At 39.2% G+C, this 21,364-nt stretch overlaps 1 protein-coding gene across 1 annotated transcript in view; it reads left to right on the forward strand.

Moving 5' to 3' along the window:
• The window catches only part of LOC126457490 (phenoloxidase 1-like), a 196,304-nt gene that overhangs the window by 21,538 nt on the left and 153,402 nt on the right, over positions 1 to 21,364 (forward strand). The window contains exon 4 of the mRNA XM_050093790.1: positions 7,933 to 8,118. Coding sequence (XP_049949747.1) covers positions 7,933 to 8,118 — 186 coding nt within the window. The remainder of the gene's footprint in view (positions 1 to 7,932; positions 8,119 to 21,364) is intronic.

The following is a 21,364-nucleotide window of genomic DNA, read 5'->3' on the forward strand; positions in this document are numbered from 1 at the left end:
ATACAGCAATAACCCAAAAACCATAGCTGAGCTGAAAACTGCCATTCAGGAGGTCATCAACAGCATCAATGTTCCAACACTTCAGCATATCATGCAGAATTTTGCTATTTGTCTGTGCCACATCATCGCCAATGATAGCAGGCATATCAAAAATGTCATAACCTAAATCCAAATATCTAGCGATGTTTACATGTTGAATAAAGTGTGTATGCCATAGTTTGTAAATAATTTATGTTTTTTCATATAGCTCAATAATTGTCACCCTGTACATTTTCACCTGTGGGGCCCTGTTACATACACAAGGACTGTCTGCAAGTAAACAAATCCAACACAACTCTGATTCTCATTGTCAGCTCAGTTGTGTTTGGCAGGAGTTTTCACTGGTGTAGAGTACCAAAATGGGCACAGAATACAGGATTAAAACTCAATCCATCAAAAATCCAAGCAGTACTGGTTAGTCAATCTAGACTCATTAGCTTGAAATATCAGGAATCCCTATCATCTTCAATCCTAAATGGGGGAAATATCAGCTTCTCTCCCCCCCATCAAAGAATCTAGGAGTAATAATAGATGAAAATCTAACTTCGAATGAGCACATAACTGCAATGTGCAAGAAGACATCAGCATCTCTCCATCACCTACAGAAACTTAAAATGCTCTTCCCTTAACCTGAAAAAGAATCTTCTACATACACCTATACTTTCAATCATTCATTACAGCTATGTTATCCTACAAGGTCCTTCCAAAGAAAGCTCACAGTGCCTGGAACTACTTATGAATGTCTGTGTTTGTTGTATCTGTAATGTTCAATTTTTTTATCACATTTCACCACCATATACATAGCTATCCAGGCTGTGTTCAGACAAGCATATAGATTTCCATCTCCTCTCTCTTCTCTACTGTCTTACCAACACACACCATTCCTCATATCTCTCCTCAATCTTAATGCTTTGTCTGAACAACACGGCAGAAACACCCATTCCCACCAGCAAAAAATCATTTCTCTCGCACTCCATCATTGAGCCACTTTCTCAGTGTTCTTCCCAGTAGCAGGAACTCCTCTTTGGAGTTACCTCCCTCCTTATGTTAGAGAAGTGCATAACATGTCCAGCTTCAGAAGACAGTTAATGACATATCTTCTGAAGCAATCATAATGGCTACCATTGTCCCTGTATACACTCATTGCTGCTGTACAGCCTTCTTTGCAATCAGATATTTATCATTTCCCAGTATTGTTAAAATGGTTCAAATGACTCTGAGCACTATGGAACTTAACTTCTGAGGTCATCAGTCCCCTAGAACTTAGAACTACTTAAACCTAACTAACCTAAGGACATCACACACATCCATGCCCAAGGTAGGATTCGAACCTGTGACCATAGCGGTCGCACAGTTCCAGACTGTAGCACCTAGAACCGTTCGGCCACTCCAGCCGGCCCCAGTGTTCTTAGCTGAGGCTGTTTCCTTAAATTTCCTTTCTCCAGAACTCTCTATATCGGGGAACATCTACTTTTTAAACCAATAAATTTTACCACTATCATTATTGTTGTTACGGTCATTATTATTATTTCTTTCCTTTCTCAGACGTCATGTCTGGTTAAAAATGGAAAGTGACGCAGATCTTGATCAAGTGTGACTTCCTTTTAACTGTATGGTATATGTTACATTGCATTTAGGAACTTTCGGGTAATTGAACATGTATCAATAATTACAGATTTCTGTAGTTGTATATATTCGTTTGGATGTAGCTGTATTGCGTTGATGTACTGGTGGATATTGTGTGGTAAGACTCCTGTAGTTGATAGTATAATTGGCATAATGTCAACTTTATCCTGATGCCACATGTGCTTGACTTCCTCAGCCAGTTGGATGTATTTTTCAATTTTTTCTCCTGTTTTCTTCTGTATATTTGTTGTATTGGCTATGGATATTTTGAGTAGTTGTGTTAATTTCTTCTTTTTATTGGTGGGTATAATGTTAGGTTTGTTATGTGGTGTTGTTTTATCTGTTATAATGGTTCTGTTCCAGTATAATTTGTATTCATCATTCTCCAGTACATTTTGTGGTGCATACTTATATGTGGGAACGTGTTGTTTTATTAGTTGATGTTGTATGGCAAGTTGTTGATGTATTATTTTTGCTACATTGTCATGTCTTCTGGTGTATTCTGTATTTGCTAGTATTGTACATCCGCTTCTGATGTGATCTACTGTTTCTATTTGTTGTTTGCAAAGTCTGCATCTATCGGTTGTGGTATTGGGATCTTTAATAATATGCTTGCTGTAATATCTGGTGTTTATTGTTTGATCCTGTATTGCAATCATGAATCCTTCCGTCTCACTATATATATTGTCTTTTCTTAGCCATGTGTAGGGATGTGTCTTGATCGATGTGTGGCTGTGTTAGATGATACAGGTGCTTGCCATGTAGTGTTTTCTTTTTCCAATTTACTTTCTTTGTATCTGTTGATGTTATGTGATCTAAAGGGTTGTAGAACTGGTTATGAAATTGCAATGGTGTAGCCGATGTATTTATATGAGTGATTGCTTTGTGTATTTTGCTATTATTATTATTATTACTATTATTATTATCATTATTAGTGACAGAAACAGCAGTAGCAGAAGTACTACCAGTATTAACTTCATTAGTTCATAGTATTATATACTCACTTTGTGTCTATAAACATTTAAATCATTTTAATAATATTTGTCACATTAAATTTGTTATTTATTAGGTAAATATGACATAAAGAAGGTACTGAATGTATGAAACCTTGCTCTGTTGTAAGAGAGGGCCTGATGGCTCCATCGGATCAGGTTAAGTAAATAAATAAATAAAATATCCCAAATTGCTGCAGCCTGACTTGTAATGGTTTTCTTGCAAAAGAAACAAAATGCTCTTGCTTTCTTCCGACAGCCTTTTACTGTGTGACCCTGGTTGAGGCAAGGAAAGCATCTATTTACGAGATAAGTTGGATATCAAAATCTTGAAGCAGTCACGAACATCCTTCACCTTCTTGTAATCTTGCACTTAGTGGTCAAACTGTTTACAAACGACACGCTAGGCATGTGCCTTCTGTATGTCCTGACTTACATTGAACATTGATGATTGCTATGTGTCTTACTATTGTAGTTGATCTGCAAGTTTCCCCACAGATCTTTGGCACCATCAAGACCCCATCTACCTCTTCTAACAAGAATTCCATCAGTTTCAGGATATTCCCCTCTGACAATCATTTTCTCTCCATATGAATTATCAAGTGTTGACACATGTTTTCTGAGAAAGCATGAAGTATCTTTGGAACTAAGAATGAATCATAAGCCTTTAAGCTCTCCCCTAGTGCCTGTACATCCTGGATGTGCTTATTGCATTCAATAAATGTTAAGTTAATAAAATTTAGGAAATCAGATGTTATAAATGTGATGTCTTCCACAACGTCAAGATGCACCTTTATAATTCTATTTCTGTCAACATAACATGAGCATAGAATTTCCTTGGCTTGTTCATAAGCAGCTGCAGTTACAATAACGTCTTGTACCAAGTTTTTGGGTTCCCTTTCCAGATATCTCAAAGAAATACGTATTTGTTGACCATTGAAAAGTTTAGGTCTGCCTCAAATGGGGATTCAAATTGTTCTCAGAAACAAGTCCAATGCTCAATGTCACTGAAAAATGGCTATAACTTGATTGGTGGCAGCTGAACACACCAACTGCATAACCATGTCAAAATCTTAGAAGGTGTCCTGTTGCTTGGGGCATCTGAAAGTCTTCCTCAAATACTGTATTTTACCTTCAGAATCACTCACTTGACAGAGTTTGTCTAGTCTTCACATGCAAATACATCAACTTCAGATTCCACTTTGTCAAGTTAGTCTGTATTAGTACTGTCCAAGTGTATTGGTTCAAATGGTTCTGAGCACTATGCGACTTAACTTCTGAGGTCATCAGTCACCTTGAACTTAGAACTAATTAAACCTAACTAACCTAAGGACATCATACACATCCATGCCCGAGGCAGGATTGGAACCTGCGAGCGTAGCGGTTGCTTGGCTCCAGACTGTAGCGCCCAAGGTTATTAAACTAGAAAAAGTTTTCTGCAATCGACTGCTAACATATTCTATCTCATTGTCTGGCAAGAAATCATCAAATTAATTTGATTAAAGAAGCACATAGCATTGGAATGTTATGTTCTTTGTTTACATTTCAAATTAGAGAGATAGATTGCTACTCAGCATAAAGATGATACCTTGAGTTGAAGACAAGCATGACAAAAAGACTTACACATTATACCTTTTGACCAAAACCCTCTTCTGCAAAGAAAACACATGCATATTCATGCAAGCAAATACACCTCACACACACACATGCACACTACCACCAGCAGCTCTGAATGGAATGTGACTGTCATGTGAATAGCAGTCTGGAGTGGGGCAGAGAGGGGGTAGGATAGCAGAATACAGTGGCGGTGGGGGGAGGGGGGGGGGAGAAGAGCACTTTCTGGCAGGACATGCAGGGACTAGAGATTGCCAGGTGCAGCATTGAGAGGTAAGTGTGTAAGTGTGAGGAAAAAATGTGAGGAGGGGGGGGGGGGGGGGGTGGAAAAGGAGGGGAACAGAAAAGCAGGGTAGCAGAAAAGGAGAGGGGCAAGGAAGGGGAAAGGATTGGGGGGGGGGGGGATACCTTGACAGAGGATGGCACTCAGAAAGGGTCAGGAAACGTGAAAAGAGAGGAGGTAATAGGACAAGGGAGCAGAAACTGTTGGTTGGAGGGTGTGGGGACAGTAGGCTGAGGCTAAGATAATTTCGGGAGTGAAGAATGTGTTGTGAGGATAACTCCCATCTGCACAGCTCAGAAAAGCTGGTGGTGAATGGGAGGATGAAGATGGTAAAGGGATGAAATAGGATGTTCCCATTCCCAATCCCAACCCCTTGCGCTGTGGAAGATTCAGGTGCAAGACCTGGCCAGTCCATCCATCCACCCAGCCTCAATCTACAGTATGATAACCTTCTGTCCCTACACCTTCCACCCAGCAGTTTCCACCCCTTTGTCCTATCATCTCCTCCCTTTTCACATTCGCTCACCCTCTTTGTGTGCCACCAATGCCAGTGTGCCCACCTGTACTTTCCCTTCCCTGCTCCTGTCATTTTCCGCTCCTCTCCTTTTCTGTTTTCCGCTTTTTCCCCGTACCTCATCTCCTGATACTGCACTTGGCAGTCTCTAGTCCACGCACACCCCATCAAACAGTGCTCATCTATCTCTCCACCTGTACTCCGCTATTTCTCCCCATTCCCCACCCCTCTAGATTGATATTCAGATGACAGTTGCATTCCTGTTGAGGCTGCTGGTCGTAGCACTCGTGTGCATGAGGTGTGCTTACTTGTGTGAACATGTTTGGGTGATCTTTGCCGAATAAGACTGTAGTTGAAAGCTATAATGTGTAACAGTCTTTCTGTTGTTCCTGTCACCAACTCAACATATCATCTTTACAGCGAGTAGCAACCTATCCTTTTCATATTGTTGATATTCCAATCTGGAGTTTCCATTGTTTGAGTTTAGAGATAATTTTTGCTCATGTTTAGTTATAATTGCAATATTGCTAACAGGTGGTTACACTTCATAAGCCTTAATATAAAAATTCCTCACTAGAGGTCATTCATACACTACTACAATATTATTCCAATGACTAGGATATGTGCAAAAAGTTCATATAAGTTGATATGAGGGCCATACTGAAAGTAATGAGCAATAACTTTTAAAATTTTTATTTTTTATTTATTTATTTTTATCTTAATCTGCATACTTTCTGCCACTTTTCAACATAGTTCCCATTTCTTTGCCTATATTTTCCCAATATTTTTGCACGTATGAAAATAACCTTATGATACAACTCATTTCCAGCTTCCCAAAGACACTGATGCACTGTTTGGCAAATATTCTCCACCATCTTGTTACAATGGCCTTGCACATTTTCGTTAACAGAATCAAAAAGATGATAGTTGGAGGGTGGAGGCTGTGGAGGAGTCTTCCACTCGAATGTTCTCATACTCCCCACAGTGACATGAGTAGTGTGAGTATGTGAGTTATCCTGTTGCTGGATGATCTACTTCCTCAGAGGGAGGGGGGAAGGGGGTGCTGTGCATTGCATGACAGAGCTTCAGAAGTGCTTGGCTGTAGCAGACAGCATTTATGGTTTGTCAGTGCTGAATACTTTCTCATCAGATGACACTGCCTTTCTTTTCTTCTTCAGTGGCGAATATAAGTGACAACATTCCATTTTCTAGTGTTTTACTTCAAACTCATAATGGTGGAATCACAATACTCATAAAAAACGATCATTTTCATTTTGAAATCTCTAAAGAAAGTTTCAGGTGATGGCTCTTTCTTGAAGTTTATGGTCTTTGGTCAATAAATGTGGAACCCACTGGGCAAAACTTTTTAATAACCTAAGCTTTGAATTATTTTTTCCATTGCACAATGTTATACTGCAAGTTTTGCAGTGATTTCATTCACTGTGACATGCCTGTCTTCTCTAATGAGCTGATTAACTCTTTCCTTGTTGCCTTCCTTGGAGGTAGTTCAAGGGCAACCACTACTAGGCTCATCATGGATAATCATGTTTCCATCTTTGAAATGTTTCACCCATCTCCTAACACAGCTCATGCCTATGAAGAACTCTCCAAAGGCACACTGAAGTCTGTGACAAATTTCAGCAGCAGATTTTCTCTATTTAACAAGTAATACAATGATGACATACTGTCAAAATGAAATATTGATGTCAGCAACTTTTGGAAGTACTGCCTGTGGTCACACATAATGCTTAAGTAACTTAGCTAAGAGCATGTGCTATGTGTTACACATGAAGGAAGTCCACTGTTTAGACCATCAGAATTAATGTGTAAGTCATCTCATATTACTGTAGACATCCCAGATTCCAAAAGGTACTGTCCATGGCACTTTTCCTGGGTTTCAGCACCAGAAAATGTGTGGGAACTATTAGTAAGTGATATAGTGTCAGTCAACATATAACTTTATTTTACACAATACATACAGATCATGGAATATCTGATTGGTTAGCCAAGCGCACTAATCCACTGCTTTCTGTACTCGGGTAGGCTCGTCAACCATGGATCGAATCCACCCGGTGGATTAATGATTTTGCAGTGATTTCATTCACTGTGACATGCCTGTCTTCTCTAATGAGCTGATTAACTCTTTCCTTGTTGCCTTCCTTGGAGGTAGTTCAATGGATGTGGTTTTTAGGCGGTGTCCCACATCTCGCTAGGTGAATACCAGGCTGCCTCAGTTACATGACTTGCAGGCATTTGAAAACGGTTGCACTATTCCATGGCTTACACTAGACACAGACAGCTGGGGTACACTAATTCAGTCCCGGAGGGTTTGTGGTGGCAGCAGGAAGGACATCTGGCCATCCTCTGTAACTAACATTGCCAAATCAATAGTAACACGGCCTACCCCTTGTAGAGCAGGAATAAGGTCCCAAGAAAGGAAGGAAGAAATACACACATCATGTAAGTTACATAACACCATTATCTATAGATGCAAAGGTGCCAATACAAATCAGAGATGCTATTTAAAGATCCCCCAAAAAGTGTTGCTCTGTCTACAGGAAGGCTACAACTTTAGAAATTTTTCGTGAAATGGAGGGAGATTTGAATACAATTAGTTCTGGTAAAAAGATCTGCAAGTGACCCTAACCTATCAGGAAAAGGATAAGATTGCTGCTCACTGTAAAGATGACTTGTTGAGTTGCTGACAGGCACAGCAAAAATTCTGTTACTCATTAGAGCTTTCAGCCAAAGCCTTCCTCAGCAAATGAATAACACTTGCCTTCACACATGGAAGCAGACCTTGTGCACACATGTACGTTACCACTGGCATTAAATAATAATAATTTTATGTTTGTTACAGACAGATCGATTTCAAGGTTTGGAACTAATTGATAGGTCTGATTTAACTGTTGGCGTGGAAGAAGTTGATATTAAACCAATAACCTTGCCAGATATAAGTACTGCCATGGATCTTGATTGGAAAGCAACTTTCTCTATTTTTTTACCAAAGCACCAAAAATGTGCGACACAGCTTATGGAAATTTTCTTAGGTAATGTATATTTTTAGTTATTTACAAGCTATTTAATAAACCACATATCCTGCAAAGGCCAACAAATTACACAAACTAATGTCTTGCTATTTGTTGAAATTTTCTTATATGTATTATGTGCATTAGAAAATGTAAGACGTTTTTGAGACCTTATTTACATTCATTATTGTGTTTTCTCTACATGATCAACATATCCATGCACATGTGAATTTGCACCATTGATACAATGAGAAACAACTTTAATGTACCCTTAGAAACATCTCTGATATGTAGAAGATACTCTCATAATTATCAAATGGTAGAAAATAATCCAGGTTCAAAGAGAAAATTCATTTTAATGTAGGATGACAGTTCATTAAGTTGATTTAGGTGTAGATACCAAACAGGGCATTTTGAATTAGGACAGATTGCTACCCACACAAGTGTGTCAGTTGTTCACTTATGAATGTGTGTGTGTTTTTCTAAATCTGAATAAGGACTCTGTCTGATAGCTTAGTTAACTTTAGATGTACTTTCAAATGTGCCTGTCTGCCATTCAGTGCCTTCTCTATGTTGTAAATAGCTATCTACCCCAATTCATACTGTTGTTATTTCATCCCAGATTTTTGACTGTTTGATACAAACAGTTTTGAAATTCTTATTACTATCTCCTGGGCTTTTGGATGTTTATTTATTTATTTATTATCTTTTTTTGCATATAGTCACCAAGTGGTGACTTTTGCAAATGTCATAGCATTTTATACAAATTTTGTACAAACAGTAGGAATCTGCAATTCATATGTACAAAATGCACTTGGAAATATATGGTACAGTATTTCATAATGCAACATACAGTTGTTATATAGTATAGGTATCTGAATTTACAGCATGTTGTTACAAAAATAATATGTATTACAGTCACCTCAGAATAGTACATCATACCGAGCGAGGTGGCACAGTGGTTAGCACACTGGACTCGCATTCGGGAGGACAACGGTTCAATCCTGTCTCCGGCCATCCTGATTTAGGTTTTCCGTGATTTCACTAAATCGTTTCAGGTGAATGCCGAGATGGTTCCTTTGAAAGGGCATGGCCGATTTCCTTCCCAATCCTTCCCTAACCTGAGCTTGCGCTCCGTCTCTAATGACCTCGTTGTCGACAGGACGTTAAACACTAACCACCACCACCAGTATACCATATAGATAGAAGAGTTAGGCCTACATGTAAGAATAGCTAGTTTTAATATCTGTATTCATTCATTGAGTACAAACATTTGAGAGTTAAGAGTGATTTTAATTCCCTTTTGAATACTTTACCTCTGTGGCATCTTATAGCACTTGGAAGTTTGTTAAACCATATCTGACCATAAATCCAAGGACTATGATCTGTTGTCTTTAGTTTGGTTCTGTTTATGAAGAAGCAATCTTTTTATCTTGTGTTATGGGTATGCACATTAGAGCACTTACTTTCATTATTTTTATAGTCCACAAAGAATATACTGTTAGATATTTGTGTTGTACGAAGGTTCCCCTACACGAATCTCTGTTTCCTAGTCGATGCATGGTCCTGATTGCTCTTTTCTGTTAGGATTCTGTTCATGTGTCTGGAGCATACCTCTATTCCATAATTAATATATGCAAATATTGTCCCATAATAAGCAGTTTTTAATGTTTGTTCAGAGACTAATTTTGATAGTTTGCTAATTAAGTGCACTGAACTGCTGATTTTGTTGCATACAAATTTGATGTGGTCTACTCATCTAAGATTTTTGTCTAAGCATATCCCCAAAAATTTACATTTGTCAGTGTCTACTTTTTTGATGCCAATTACATTATCAATACAAGTTTGGTCTGAATTACCAAGTTTAAATGGTAATAGCTGGGATTTGCTAATTGATCATGGAAGTAAGTAGTTATTTGACTTAAACCGTCAGTTGCAGCCAATGTCAAGTCATTAGTTTGTTTGCAAAAGAACAAAAGTGAGCTATCATCTGCCTCTAAATCATTAATGTAGAGCAGGAAAAGGAAAGGGCCCAATACGGAGCTCTGAGGTACACCTTGTTTTACTGTTTCATAGCTGGATTGAAAATGTTTGATCTGACCATTAATTTCATAACTCAGCTTAGGACACTGCTTACAATTGGTTAGATAAATGATCAGTAGTTGTAAGCATGTGGCATTTATATTGTAAGTTTCCGGCTTGCTTAGTAGTAACTCATGGTTCACAGAGTCAAATGCATTGGTAAGGTCTAGAAATATCCCTACTGTCTGTATTCTTTCATCCAGGGCATAATACACCTAGTGGAGAAATTTGGTAATTGCTGTAATGGTACTGTGATGTTTTCTGAAGTCATGCTGTGTTTCTGCTAGTAAATTATTCTTTGTGAAATATCCAATATTATATGTCAACAAAACAATTTAAAATATTTTACTGAAAATTGCTATTAGTGATATGGGCCTGAAGTTTGACAGCTCTTCTCTTGATCCTTTTTTATGCACGGGTTTAACTGTACTTTTCTTCAATATATTTGGAAATGTGTGCTCCATGATACTGTTGATCATATGGGTAATTATTCCAACTAAATCCTTATTGCATTTTTAATTATAATACTACTCAGTCCATCCCAGCCATTCTTATTCTTTAAGTTATTTATTATTTTTCCTATTTCCTCCACACACAATTCCTTGAATTCAAAACCAGTTTCCAGCCTAGGGTAAGGCTTTACCATCCGAGTCAGTCCTGTGTTATTAACTGGATTCACAGATGAAGATATAAAATATTCATTAAATGTATTGCAGATTTTATCTGGATCATTAATATGGTTTCCTTCATGTTGGATTCTGTCAATTTGAGCATCGAACTTAGCGGTGGCTTTGTGATATCTATTTATTATATTCCATGAAGTCTTCCCTATATTTGTTGACAGCTATTTCCTTATCTTGGATCTGTTTTCTTAAATTTGAGAGCTGTTCATGAAATTGTTTTCTAGTTTGATTGTACTTATCCTTACATATTTGCAATTTACTTGACTTATGTAGCACCCTTATGTCCTCGATATTTTGCCTGAGTTTAATCATGTAAGCTGAAAGAGTCAGTCTGGTGTTTTTTACATTTTGATTGTGAGTTACTACTATCTTGATTTCTTTCACTGGGCAGCAAAAATTAAGATATTATAAAATAATATCATAAAACTTGGCACATTTATATTTGGACCCTCTTTGCTGAAGAACTAATTGCCATTCCTCAGATGCTAGTTTATTTTTAAAATCATTAATGTTTTTCTCTTTAAGCATTCTTTTATGTTCTACGACCTGAGTTCTTTCTTGGATGCATGTGTGTTCATAGCCTGCAAATTGACATTTGTCACCTGTTTAGTGGAAGTCCACATTCCAGCATCTAATAGTATCTTTTACCTCTTTACTTAGTATTATGTAGTCTATTCTACTAGAAGTTGACTGAGTTACTCTTATATCTGAATTTACTGTATTCATAAGATTATAGGATTTAAGGGTATCTATTAGCCTGCTGCTGTGGTTATTGCAACATGTTGCCTCTATATTCAAGTCACCAAGTATTGTTACCTCGTTTGGGTCACAGTGTCCCACTATTCTACTGAAAATATCTATAAAACGCCCTACCTCTGATTTTGGTGGATGATAAATCCCAATAATTTTCTGTTTCACCATGCCCTTTCCGCAACCTTTGATATGGAGTTCAACGTCTGTCACTTCAGTCAAGCTTTCATTATTATACAGATCTAGATTGTTTAATTTATTTACTTTGAGCTGCTCTCTAACAAATACTGCTACATCTCCACCTTTAAGATGCTGTCTACAGTAGCTATTTCCTAGGAAATAGCCATCTAGTTTAAAGTAAATAATTTCCTCAGATTTCAGTCCATGCTCAGTTAACACAACTACATGAGGTGAATGATCATTTACAAAAGTCTGCAAAACATTGAACTTATTTCTAAGATATTGTATATTTAAGTGCATGAGCCTTAATGGTACTTTTAGTTTGTCACTTTGAATTTCCTCCTGTTCTGGACTGTTTATATTGGTCCAAATCCAGTTGGAGTTGGCCCTTTCCACTAGTTTCCCTGCGTGTTGGGATTTAGGGTGATAGCCAGTCTGTTTTCACAGCTGTTTTCACAAATTATTACGTCAACAGCTTTGTTTATGTCTGATGCAAGTCCTTTTTTATCAGATAGATTTAAATGTTGAGCATGCATTGTGAAACTAGTGTTTTCGTAGCTTTTGACGTCAAGAAGTTTTTAAACTTGGAGCAAAAATGTTGTAATTTTTGATTTGTTCATCGAATTTCACTATTTAAACAAAACTAATCCGCTAAAACAAATCTCAGAGGTAAATTCACTACTATCACATTTGTAGTTGATAGCAACTGCAAGATAACGATCAGATTTCTTATAAATGCACTGGCCTTGTTGCAGCAAACATCATTTGATACTGCTATGAGAACGACACAGTCACTTTTAGTGGAACTGGCACTTTTTTTTTTTTTGTATATTGCTGGTTAAATTTCCGAATGTTGCTCCAGGCTTAACAACAGCTGATACACTCACGTTCTCCTCAGCAGAGTTTGATGCAAAGTTTGAAACATTGCATGCATGGTTGTCTCCAAATATTTTTAATTTGAATCCATTATCTATTTGTTTTTGCGTGGCTGAAGATTGTTTTTTGAAGATTTTGTGTTTGTTTTAGTGATTTTTAAAACTGCAGAGCTGTCTTCAACATTGTCAGACACAACCTTTTTTTTGTTTGGGTTTTGACTATTCCTGGAACACTTGTACTTATCTGCTATTCTTACACTATTTTTACCTGAGTTGTCATGTTCTATTTTTTTTTGCTGCAGTACATTTCTTGGGTTGACTTGACTTAACAGTTAGAGTTATTTGTTTTCATTCACTTTTAAATTATTGCTGCTCCCCAGGATTTTGCATTTGTGTTCTAAAGCAGCACATGTTATTTGTAGTGCTTCAATATCATTTTGAAACATTTCAATTATTGAATCCTTGTCTCTGATAATGTTTATATACTTCTTTTCCCACGTTTCTGTTACACACACATCACATGACCACAATTAGTCCACAATTTTTAATTTTATGTTTATTTTGCAACAGTTTTCATGAAACCACCATTTACATTATTTGCATTGGATTCCTTTCCTGAAATTTTTTTTCATAACTTGCAATTGTCACCACTTTTCATGTCACTTTAATCAGAACTATTTACACCCGCTAGTCTGATCAGCACCATCATGCAGTCTTCCCAAGGTAACAGAACGCCCCTACTATCGCATCCCGCAACTACCCTCCTGACCTGGTACAGAAGCAAATAACCAGAGCCACTTCCTCATCCTCTCAAACCCAGAACCTCCCACAGAAGAAACACAAAAGTGCCCCACTTGTGACAGGATACTTTCTGGGACTGGATCAGACTCTGAATGTGGCTCTCCAGCAGGGATACGACTTCCTCAAATCCTGCCCTGAAATGAGATCCATCCTTCATGAAATCCTCCCCACTCCACCAAGAGTGTCTTTCTGCCGTCCACCTAACCTTCGTAACCTCTTAGTTCATCCCTATGAAATCCCCAAACCACCTTCCCTACCCTCTGGCTCCTACCCTTGTAACCACCCCTGGTGTAAAACCTGTCCCATGCACCCTCCCACCACCACCTACTCCAGTCCTGTAACCCGGAAGGTGTACACGATCAAAGGCAGGGCCACATGTGAAAGCACCCACATGATTTACCAATTGACCTGCCTTCACTGTGACGCATTCTATGTGGGAATGACCAGCAACAAACTGTCCATTCACATGAATGGACACAGGCAGACAGTGTTTGTTGGTAATGAGGATCACCCTGTGGCTAAACATGCCTTGGTGCACGGCCAGCACATCTTGGCACAGTGTTACACCATCCGGGTTATCTGGATACTTCCCACTAACACCAACCTATCCGAACTCCGGAGATGGGAACTTGCTCTTCAATATATCCTCTCTTCCCGTTATCCACCAGGCCTCAATCTCTGCTAATTTCAAGTTGCTGCCACTCATACCTCACCTGTCATTCAACAACATCTTTGCCTCTGCACTTCCGCCTCGACTGACATCTCTGCCCAAACTCTTTGTCTTTAAATATGTCTGCTTGTGTCTGTATATGTGTGGATGGATATGTGTGTGTGTGCGAGTGTATACCCGTCCTTTTTTCCCCCTAAGGTAAGTCTTTCCACTCCCGGGATTGGAATGACTCCTTACCCTCTCCCTTAAAACCCACATCCTTTCGTCCTTCCCTCTCCTTCCCTCTTTCCTGATGAGGCAACAGTTTGTTGTGAAAGCTTGAATTTTGTGTGTATGTTTGTGTTTGTTTGTGTGTCTATCGACGTGCCAGCGCTTTCATTTGGTAAGTCACATCATCTTTGTTTTTAGATATGTCTTAGATATTTGTTAGGGGAAATTAGAAACACACTGTGTATGGCACTATTTATGAATGAGAAGACTGTTATTAATAAAATTCATGTGTAGAAGATGTTACACCATATATATTGGTATTAAAAATAGCTTCAGATGTTGTTATTTTGTTAATAGCTCAAATTTTAAATAAAATAAAATTTTTAAGATTAAAAAAAGGAAAAATGCAAAGGAATCTACTAACCCATGTAGATAAGATTGGTCTGTAGTATAAGAGATGACAGAGTCAAAGAAAGTTGCTACTCACCATATAGCGGAGATGATGAGTCGCGATAGGCACAATAAAAAGATTCACACAATCAGCAGTAGACACACATACACACACGCACACACACACTCACGCAAACGCAAATTGCACACACATATGCAGTCTCAGAGAGCTGGAACTACACAGCGAGCAGCAGCACCGGTGCATGATGGGGGTGGCAACTTGGTGGGGGTAAGGAGGAGGCTGGGGTGGGGAGGGGGAGGAATAGTATGGTGGGACTGCCATATGGATCCTTCCCACCAGCACCAGCTTTTCTGAATTGCACAGGTGGGAACTTTCCCTGCAATACACCCTATGTTCCTGTAACCCTTCTGGCTTCAACCTTCGTTAGTCACTGTCCTTACCCATCCAGCCGCCTCCCTGTTCCCATTCCAACACTACACAGCTGTCATTTCACCACCACACCCAGTCTTTTAATTTCTTTTTTTTTCTCTCCTTTCTGCTTCTTACCCCTTCCCCCCTCCGCACATTCTCTCCTGCCCTCCGTCTAAACTGCAACACTTCACTGTCCACCACTCCCACCATACTATCCCTCCCCCTCCCCGGCCCAGCCTCCTCCTTACCCCCACCCAGTCGCCAGTCCCATCATGCACTGGTGCTGCTGCTCACAGTGTAGTTTCAGCTCTCTGGGACTGCAGACATGTGTGCAAGTTGCGTTTGCCTGAGTGTGTGTGTGCGTGTGTGTATGTGTGTCTACTGCTGACAAAGGCCTTAGTGGCCAAAAGCTATGATTGTGTGAATCTTTTTATTGTGCCTATCGCAACTCAGCATCTCTGCTATATGGTGAGTAGCAACATTCCTTTTCTTGTATTGCTACATTCCAGGCTGGATTTTCCATTGTTTGATTTTAGATGACAGAGTCATTAATTTTTGGTGTCTACTCTTTTCCATCTGCAAAAACAGAATGGCAAAGGCCAAAATAAATGTGACTCTCGAAAATGTAGGCTGCAGAATTAAACAGTGATCTGAATAGTGGGAGTTATGGCACAAGAAACTATTGAGGAAATTGATTGGCATATATTGTTATACATTCACTTTCTGTTTAATCCTTTAGAGGTCCCATTTCTTCCAAGTTGTTCCTATTTCATTTGCCAGCAAACACATAACACACAGAAAAAGTGATTTATTTAGTTTCAGTACCAGAACTCCCATGTTCTAAGAATTAATTTTCTTTCTTTGGGTGTAGTTTCATTCTAGCCTTTTTTCACAGAAAGGTTAATTGAAGTTTATCATGTTTTTGAAAATGTTCCTAAATTTTTTCTCTTCTTGTGTTTTGATTTTTCTGATGACGAAGATGTGTTCCTCCAAAACACATTAAATTAGACATTTTATGTCACGTGTGGCCATCAACATTTTAATTTTCTGGTTGAGTTTAGCTATGGACTCATATAAGATCATGAATAAATTCAAAAATTGATACCAGAGGTCACTGTGAATTCAGTGAAATGCTTGTGCCTCACAGGAAACCTGTGTTACTCTTTAATGACCAGATTGAAATAAGATGCTTTTTCCTTCACCAAAAGAACTTGCTAAACAATAGAGCTTAGAAATACGTATTTTGGTGTGCATTGATGTGAACTGAAAACTTAAATTCCATGCTCAGATGATGGCACAGACTTATTTGCAAACTGTGAGAATGAGTAGCACAGTGGCATGGTCATCATTTTTTAATGAATGCTATATGAAAGAATCATTTTACAAATACTAATGCATTGAATTTAAAATAAAAAAGTTTTTTATTTATTTGAAGGGTAATAAGCGCATAATAGAACTACTAAATATTTATTTACAATGAACACATTACTGCACTGAACTGACGCAGAAGTTAGATTGTACTTACACACACACACACACACACACACTTATTTATTATTTACAATGAACACATTACTGCACTGAAATTGTGCAGAAGTTATATTGTACTTATATATACACACACAAATCAGTTGGTTTTACTGAGAAATTCATCAATGGAGTATAAGGAGTTGGCCACCAATAAATCCTTTAAGCTTCTCTTAAACTGAATTTCATTGGTTGTTAAGCTTTTTATGGCTGCTGGCAAGTTATTGAAAATGTGTGTGTGTGTGTGTGTGTGTGTGTGTGTGTGTGTGTGTGTGTGTGTATTCTGAAATAGGTAACTTTTGAGCAGGACACCATCTCAAAGCTTTGCAACATTAGGGAGTTGAAGAGGGAGACAGTGTGTGTGTGTGTGTGTGTGTGTGTGTGTGTGTGTGTGAGTGAGTGAGTATATTCTGAAATGGGTAGCTTTGGAGCAGGACACCATCTCAAAGCTTTGCCATATTAGGGAGTTGAAGAGTTGAAGAGGGAGACAGAGAGGGGCGAGAGCAAGGAAGGGGGGTGGGGTGGGGGAGAACAGCTGGCTGTACTGTCAAACGTGTCAAATCAGCAAGAAGTGTAATGATGCTGCAAGTTGGTTAGCTTCAGTCTAGACATAACCATCAACTTCAGTGCTCAACAGACTGTGGAAAACAGTGTCCAGACAACTCATGGAATAGCCAGACAAGATAGGGGAGGGGGGGAAGAGTCAAGGCTAAAAAGTCCAAAAAAGTGCTTCTGCTTGGGACTAGTTTTGGGAGGAGTACTTACAAATCCATAAAGAACTCTTATGTAATAACATCAAGTAACTACCAGTTTTGAGCCAAGTGTAAGGCTCAGCAGTGTCATATTTGATGCAGTTTCCCTCAGGGAATATCTTGGTAAAGAACACTGCATAATACTTAATGGAGACTGTAATGTCAAGTATGCAATTGAGAATGATATCACACACATAACCAAGGTTGCCAAGTTTTTCTAAACCAAAGTTGGGATTTTTTTGTCACATATGACACTTTTAAATTGAACAAAATTGGAATTTTTACCGTGTGTCTTTAACGTCAATTTTGCCTCAGTGAATCATGCTAAACTATGAGAGGCATACAATACACTGGACTGAATAGCTAATAATTTCATCTTTGTGAAGCCATGGGGAGACCTTACACCATTCGTCATTAAAATTGGTTATCAGTTTCACCTTTTGCTTCTTTTTTGTCACTGATATTTCATTAGTTTCACTGGTGATTGATAGACTACTGTAAAAATGCTTCACCATCAGTGACAATAACCAACTCTTTCCATCAATATCTAACTTGCTAGTGAATTCATTGTGACTTAGCCTACTGCAAACCCTGCCCTCACATTCATTGCCATCAACAAGCCACAGCTGCTTCTGCAAACAGAAGTCAGATGTAAAAATTGATTAAATGATGTTTGCAGTTGAAACTATGGATATAGCAATCGGATTCTAAGCTGCACTCATCTAGGTGCATATATTCCATTTCTGTGATTTGTAAATGACATCTTGTTATGCATGGCATGTCTGAAGAAATACCTTAAAATTTTTTAATATCCTGTAGTGATATCAGGAGCTCATCTTTATAATTTAACAAGCTTCTTAAGTTTTGCTGGAAAATATGGAGGTTGGTGCACTTGATGTGAACAGATGTATTTAAGGAGCCACCTGAGAGGTGAGCTGAATATCTAGGAAGGTGGCTTGTTGAGTTGAGAAGGAGTGAGTGAAGTGGGTTTAGGAGTAGGTATTGAGGTTATGGAGGAATGACCAATGGTTTCCTTGTCATGAATCCAGAACCTGAAAATGTCATCAATGTATCTGAACCAGATGTGAGGTTCTAGGAGTTGACTGCATAGGAAGGATTCTCCAGATATTTCATAAATATGTCAGGACAGGATTGTGGTATGTGAGTACTTCTGACAGTACTATGGATCTGTTTGTAGATTTGGCCTTCAAAAACGAAATACATGTGGGTCAGGATGTGGTTTGACTAGGAGGATTATGAAAGAGGTGGTGGGCTTGATATCATGACATCAGGAAGCCACTGGGAAAGGTAGTGTTCCATGGTCACAAGGCCATAGCCATGAGGAACAGTGGTGTATAAGAACACCACATCCACAGGACCAGCAAGGAAGGGAGGTTATGGACAATAGTTTTGAGGTGTTGCTCAACAAAGGCAGAGCTTTGTTTTGCAGTAGCATTGTACCTACTCACAATGATACAACCAGTAGGGAGACCTTTGTGGCTGAATTTACAGAGTTTGGGGAGTATTTAAAATGTAGGAGTATGTGGGATTGTTGATGTGAGAAGGAGATGGATTCAGGAGCCAGGTTTTGTGATGGACTTAGGGTCTTGAGTGGTTGCTGGTCATGTTGGGTGTCTGGGTTGGGACCTCAGTTATAAGATATGTATACTGAGGTGTGCAAAAATTGGTGGAGACTCTTAGTGACATAGCCACTAGGATTCATGAGAACTGCAGTGGAATTTTTGTCTGCAGAAAGGATGATAAGGTCTGGACTGGTTTTTACATAATGGATAGCTATGTGTTCCATAGGAGTAATATTGGACTCGCTGGAGAGGGATTTAGGAAAGGATATATTACCATGGGATGACTGGGTGGAAGAGGAGGATCATGGATGCGGGGAGGCTGGGACTGTTAAAATAAGGTTGTTATGTAAGGTTGTGGTTGGCCATTTTCAGTGAGGTGCATGGCAAAGAAATGTCTCCACAAAGGGAATGAGTAAAGGAAATAAGGACATTTGTAAGTCCAATGTGGTTGAACTTAGGCTTGGGTCTAAAAGTGAGGCCTCTAAAGTACTGAGACGTCTGCAGGGGTCAGAGTTTTGGTAGAAAGTTTGACAATGGCATTAAGGAGTGTGTTTTCAGGAGCAGTGTATTTTATGGAGAGTGGAAGAAGTTTTTGGGGATATGGAAGGTGAAGTAAATCAGCAACATGTGGTTGGTGAATTATGAAGTGTTGATTGAGAGGAAGGGAGGGTTGGACCAGAATGGCAGGGTCTTGCTTGGCTTTGGTAATATCATATGGGCATAAGATAGGAGCAGCTGGGACAGCTTCCTCAGATACTGTTGGGAAATCTGTTCCATCTATAGAAGGGCAAGAGTTTCTATTTCATTGATGGTGTTTAGGAAGTTGTCATCACAGAGTAGAAGGATTTTGTGAAATGAGTAGAAGCTGTCAGACATGGTTTGAACTTGGACTGCATGATTATGGAAGACCAGACAGGTGAGGGTGAGGGATTGATGGGATTGGAAGAGGTGAAGGCTCTTGTAGTAGGCTGTGTGACAGCTCAAGATGCCAATTAAATGGTAATACCGTTAGATGATATACCATGAGCTAGACATTATTTCAGAAAGAGGTTGTGTGACTGGAGTTTTGTTAGGGCAAAGGAGAGTTATTACAATTGGTTGTTGAAATTGGCAGAAGTGAAATGAGCAGGGATTCATGGCTAGATGGTTGGGAGACACTAGGAGTGATTGAAAAACTAGTTAAGACAGGCGTAAAATGAGAAAGTGAAAACTTGGGATCAAAGTGTTATAACAGAAATATATGGTAGGCACTATGGTTGGTCAGGACAGTCCAGAAAGATTGTGAGGGTGATGCAGGGTAGGTAGCGCTGAGAAATAATTGTTAAGAACAAAATTTATATGCTGTGCCATTTCTAAGTTAACTAGCATTGAAGTTAGCCATTCAGGCCATTACACACACAAATTCAAGCAGCCTGCTGGAGATGGTGTCACCAAATGTGTTCATTATTTGGTTTCCTAAACCAAACAAGACAGCAATACAATAATTAGATATGGAATGGCAGTAAGAATCAAACTCAAGTCAAAGGCTGAACAGTCTGAAGCACTAAAATCTGTGTCCTGAGAATGACTGACACTAATTGTATCTGGTGGGCCACTTGAATTTGTGCAGGCAATGACCTGAATGACTAACTTCAATGCCAATTAACTCAGAAATGGTGCAAAATAGCAAATTTTTTCTTAACAATTATTTCTCAGTACAAACTACCCTCCAACATGCTTACAAACTTCCGACTGTTTCCAGCCACCCTGCATAGAGAGCTATTTACAAAGCTAGAAGGAAGGTCAGAAAATGTTTGAAAGAAACAGGAAGTAGTAAGCCTGCTCATAAATCAGTCTCAATATTATGAGAAGGAAAGTTGCTACTTACCATATAGTGGAGATGCTGAGTCACAGATAGGCACTGCCTGTGAGTGGACATGTGGCTGCTCCTTCAGCAAGGTCCGAGCAGGCACACGGGGGGAGGGGTTTATTAGTTATTGGGAGCTCCAACGTTAGGCGGGTGATGGAGCCCCTTAGGGAAATAGCGGGAAGGTTAGGGAAGAAGGCCAGTGTTCACTCTGTCAGCTTGCCAGGGGGTCTCATCCGAGATGTGGAGGAGGCTCTGCCGGCGGCGATAGAGAGCACTGGGTGCACCCGACTGCAAATTGTTGCTCATGTCGGCACCAATGACTCCTGCCGTCTGGATTCAGAGGTCATCCTCAGTTCGTACAGGCGGTTGGTGGAATTGGTGAAGGCGGAAAGCCTCGCTCGCGGGGTGAAATCAGAGCTAACTATTTGTAGTATCGTTCCCAGAACCGATCGCGGTCCTCTGGTTTGGAGCCAAGTGGAAGG

The sequence above is a fragment of the Schistocerca serialis genome, chromosome 2 (assembly GCF_023864345.2).
Source record: "Schistocerca serialis cubense isolate TAMUIC-IGC-003099 chromosome 2, iqSchSeri2.2, whole genome shotgun sequence".
NCBI lineage: Eukaryota > Metazoa > Arthropoda > Insecta > Orthoptera > Acrididae > Schistocerca > Schistocerca serialis.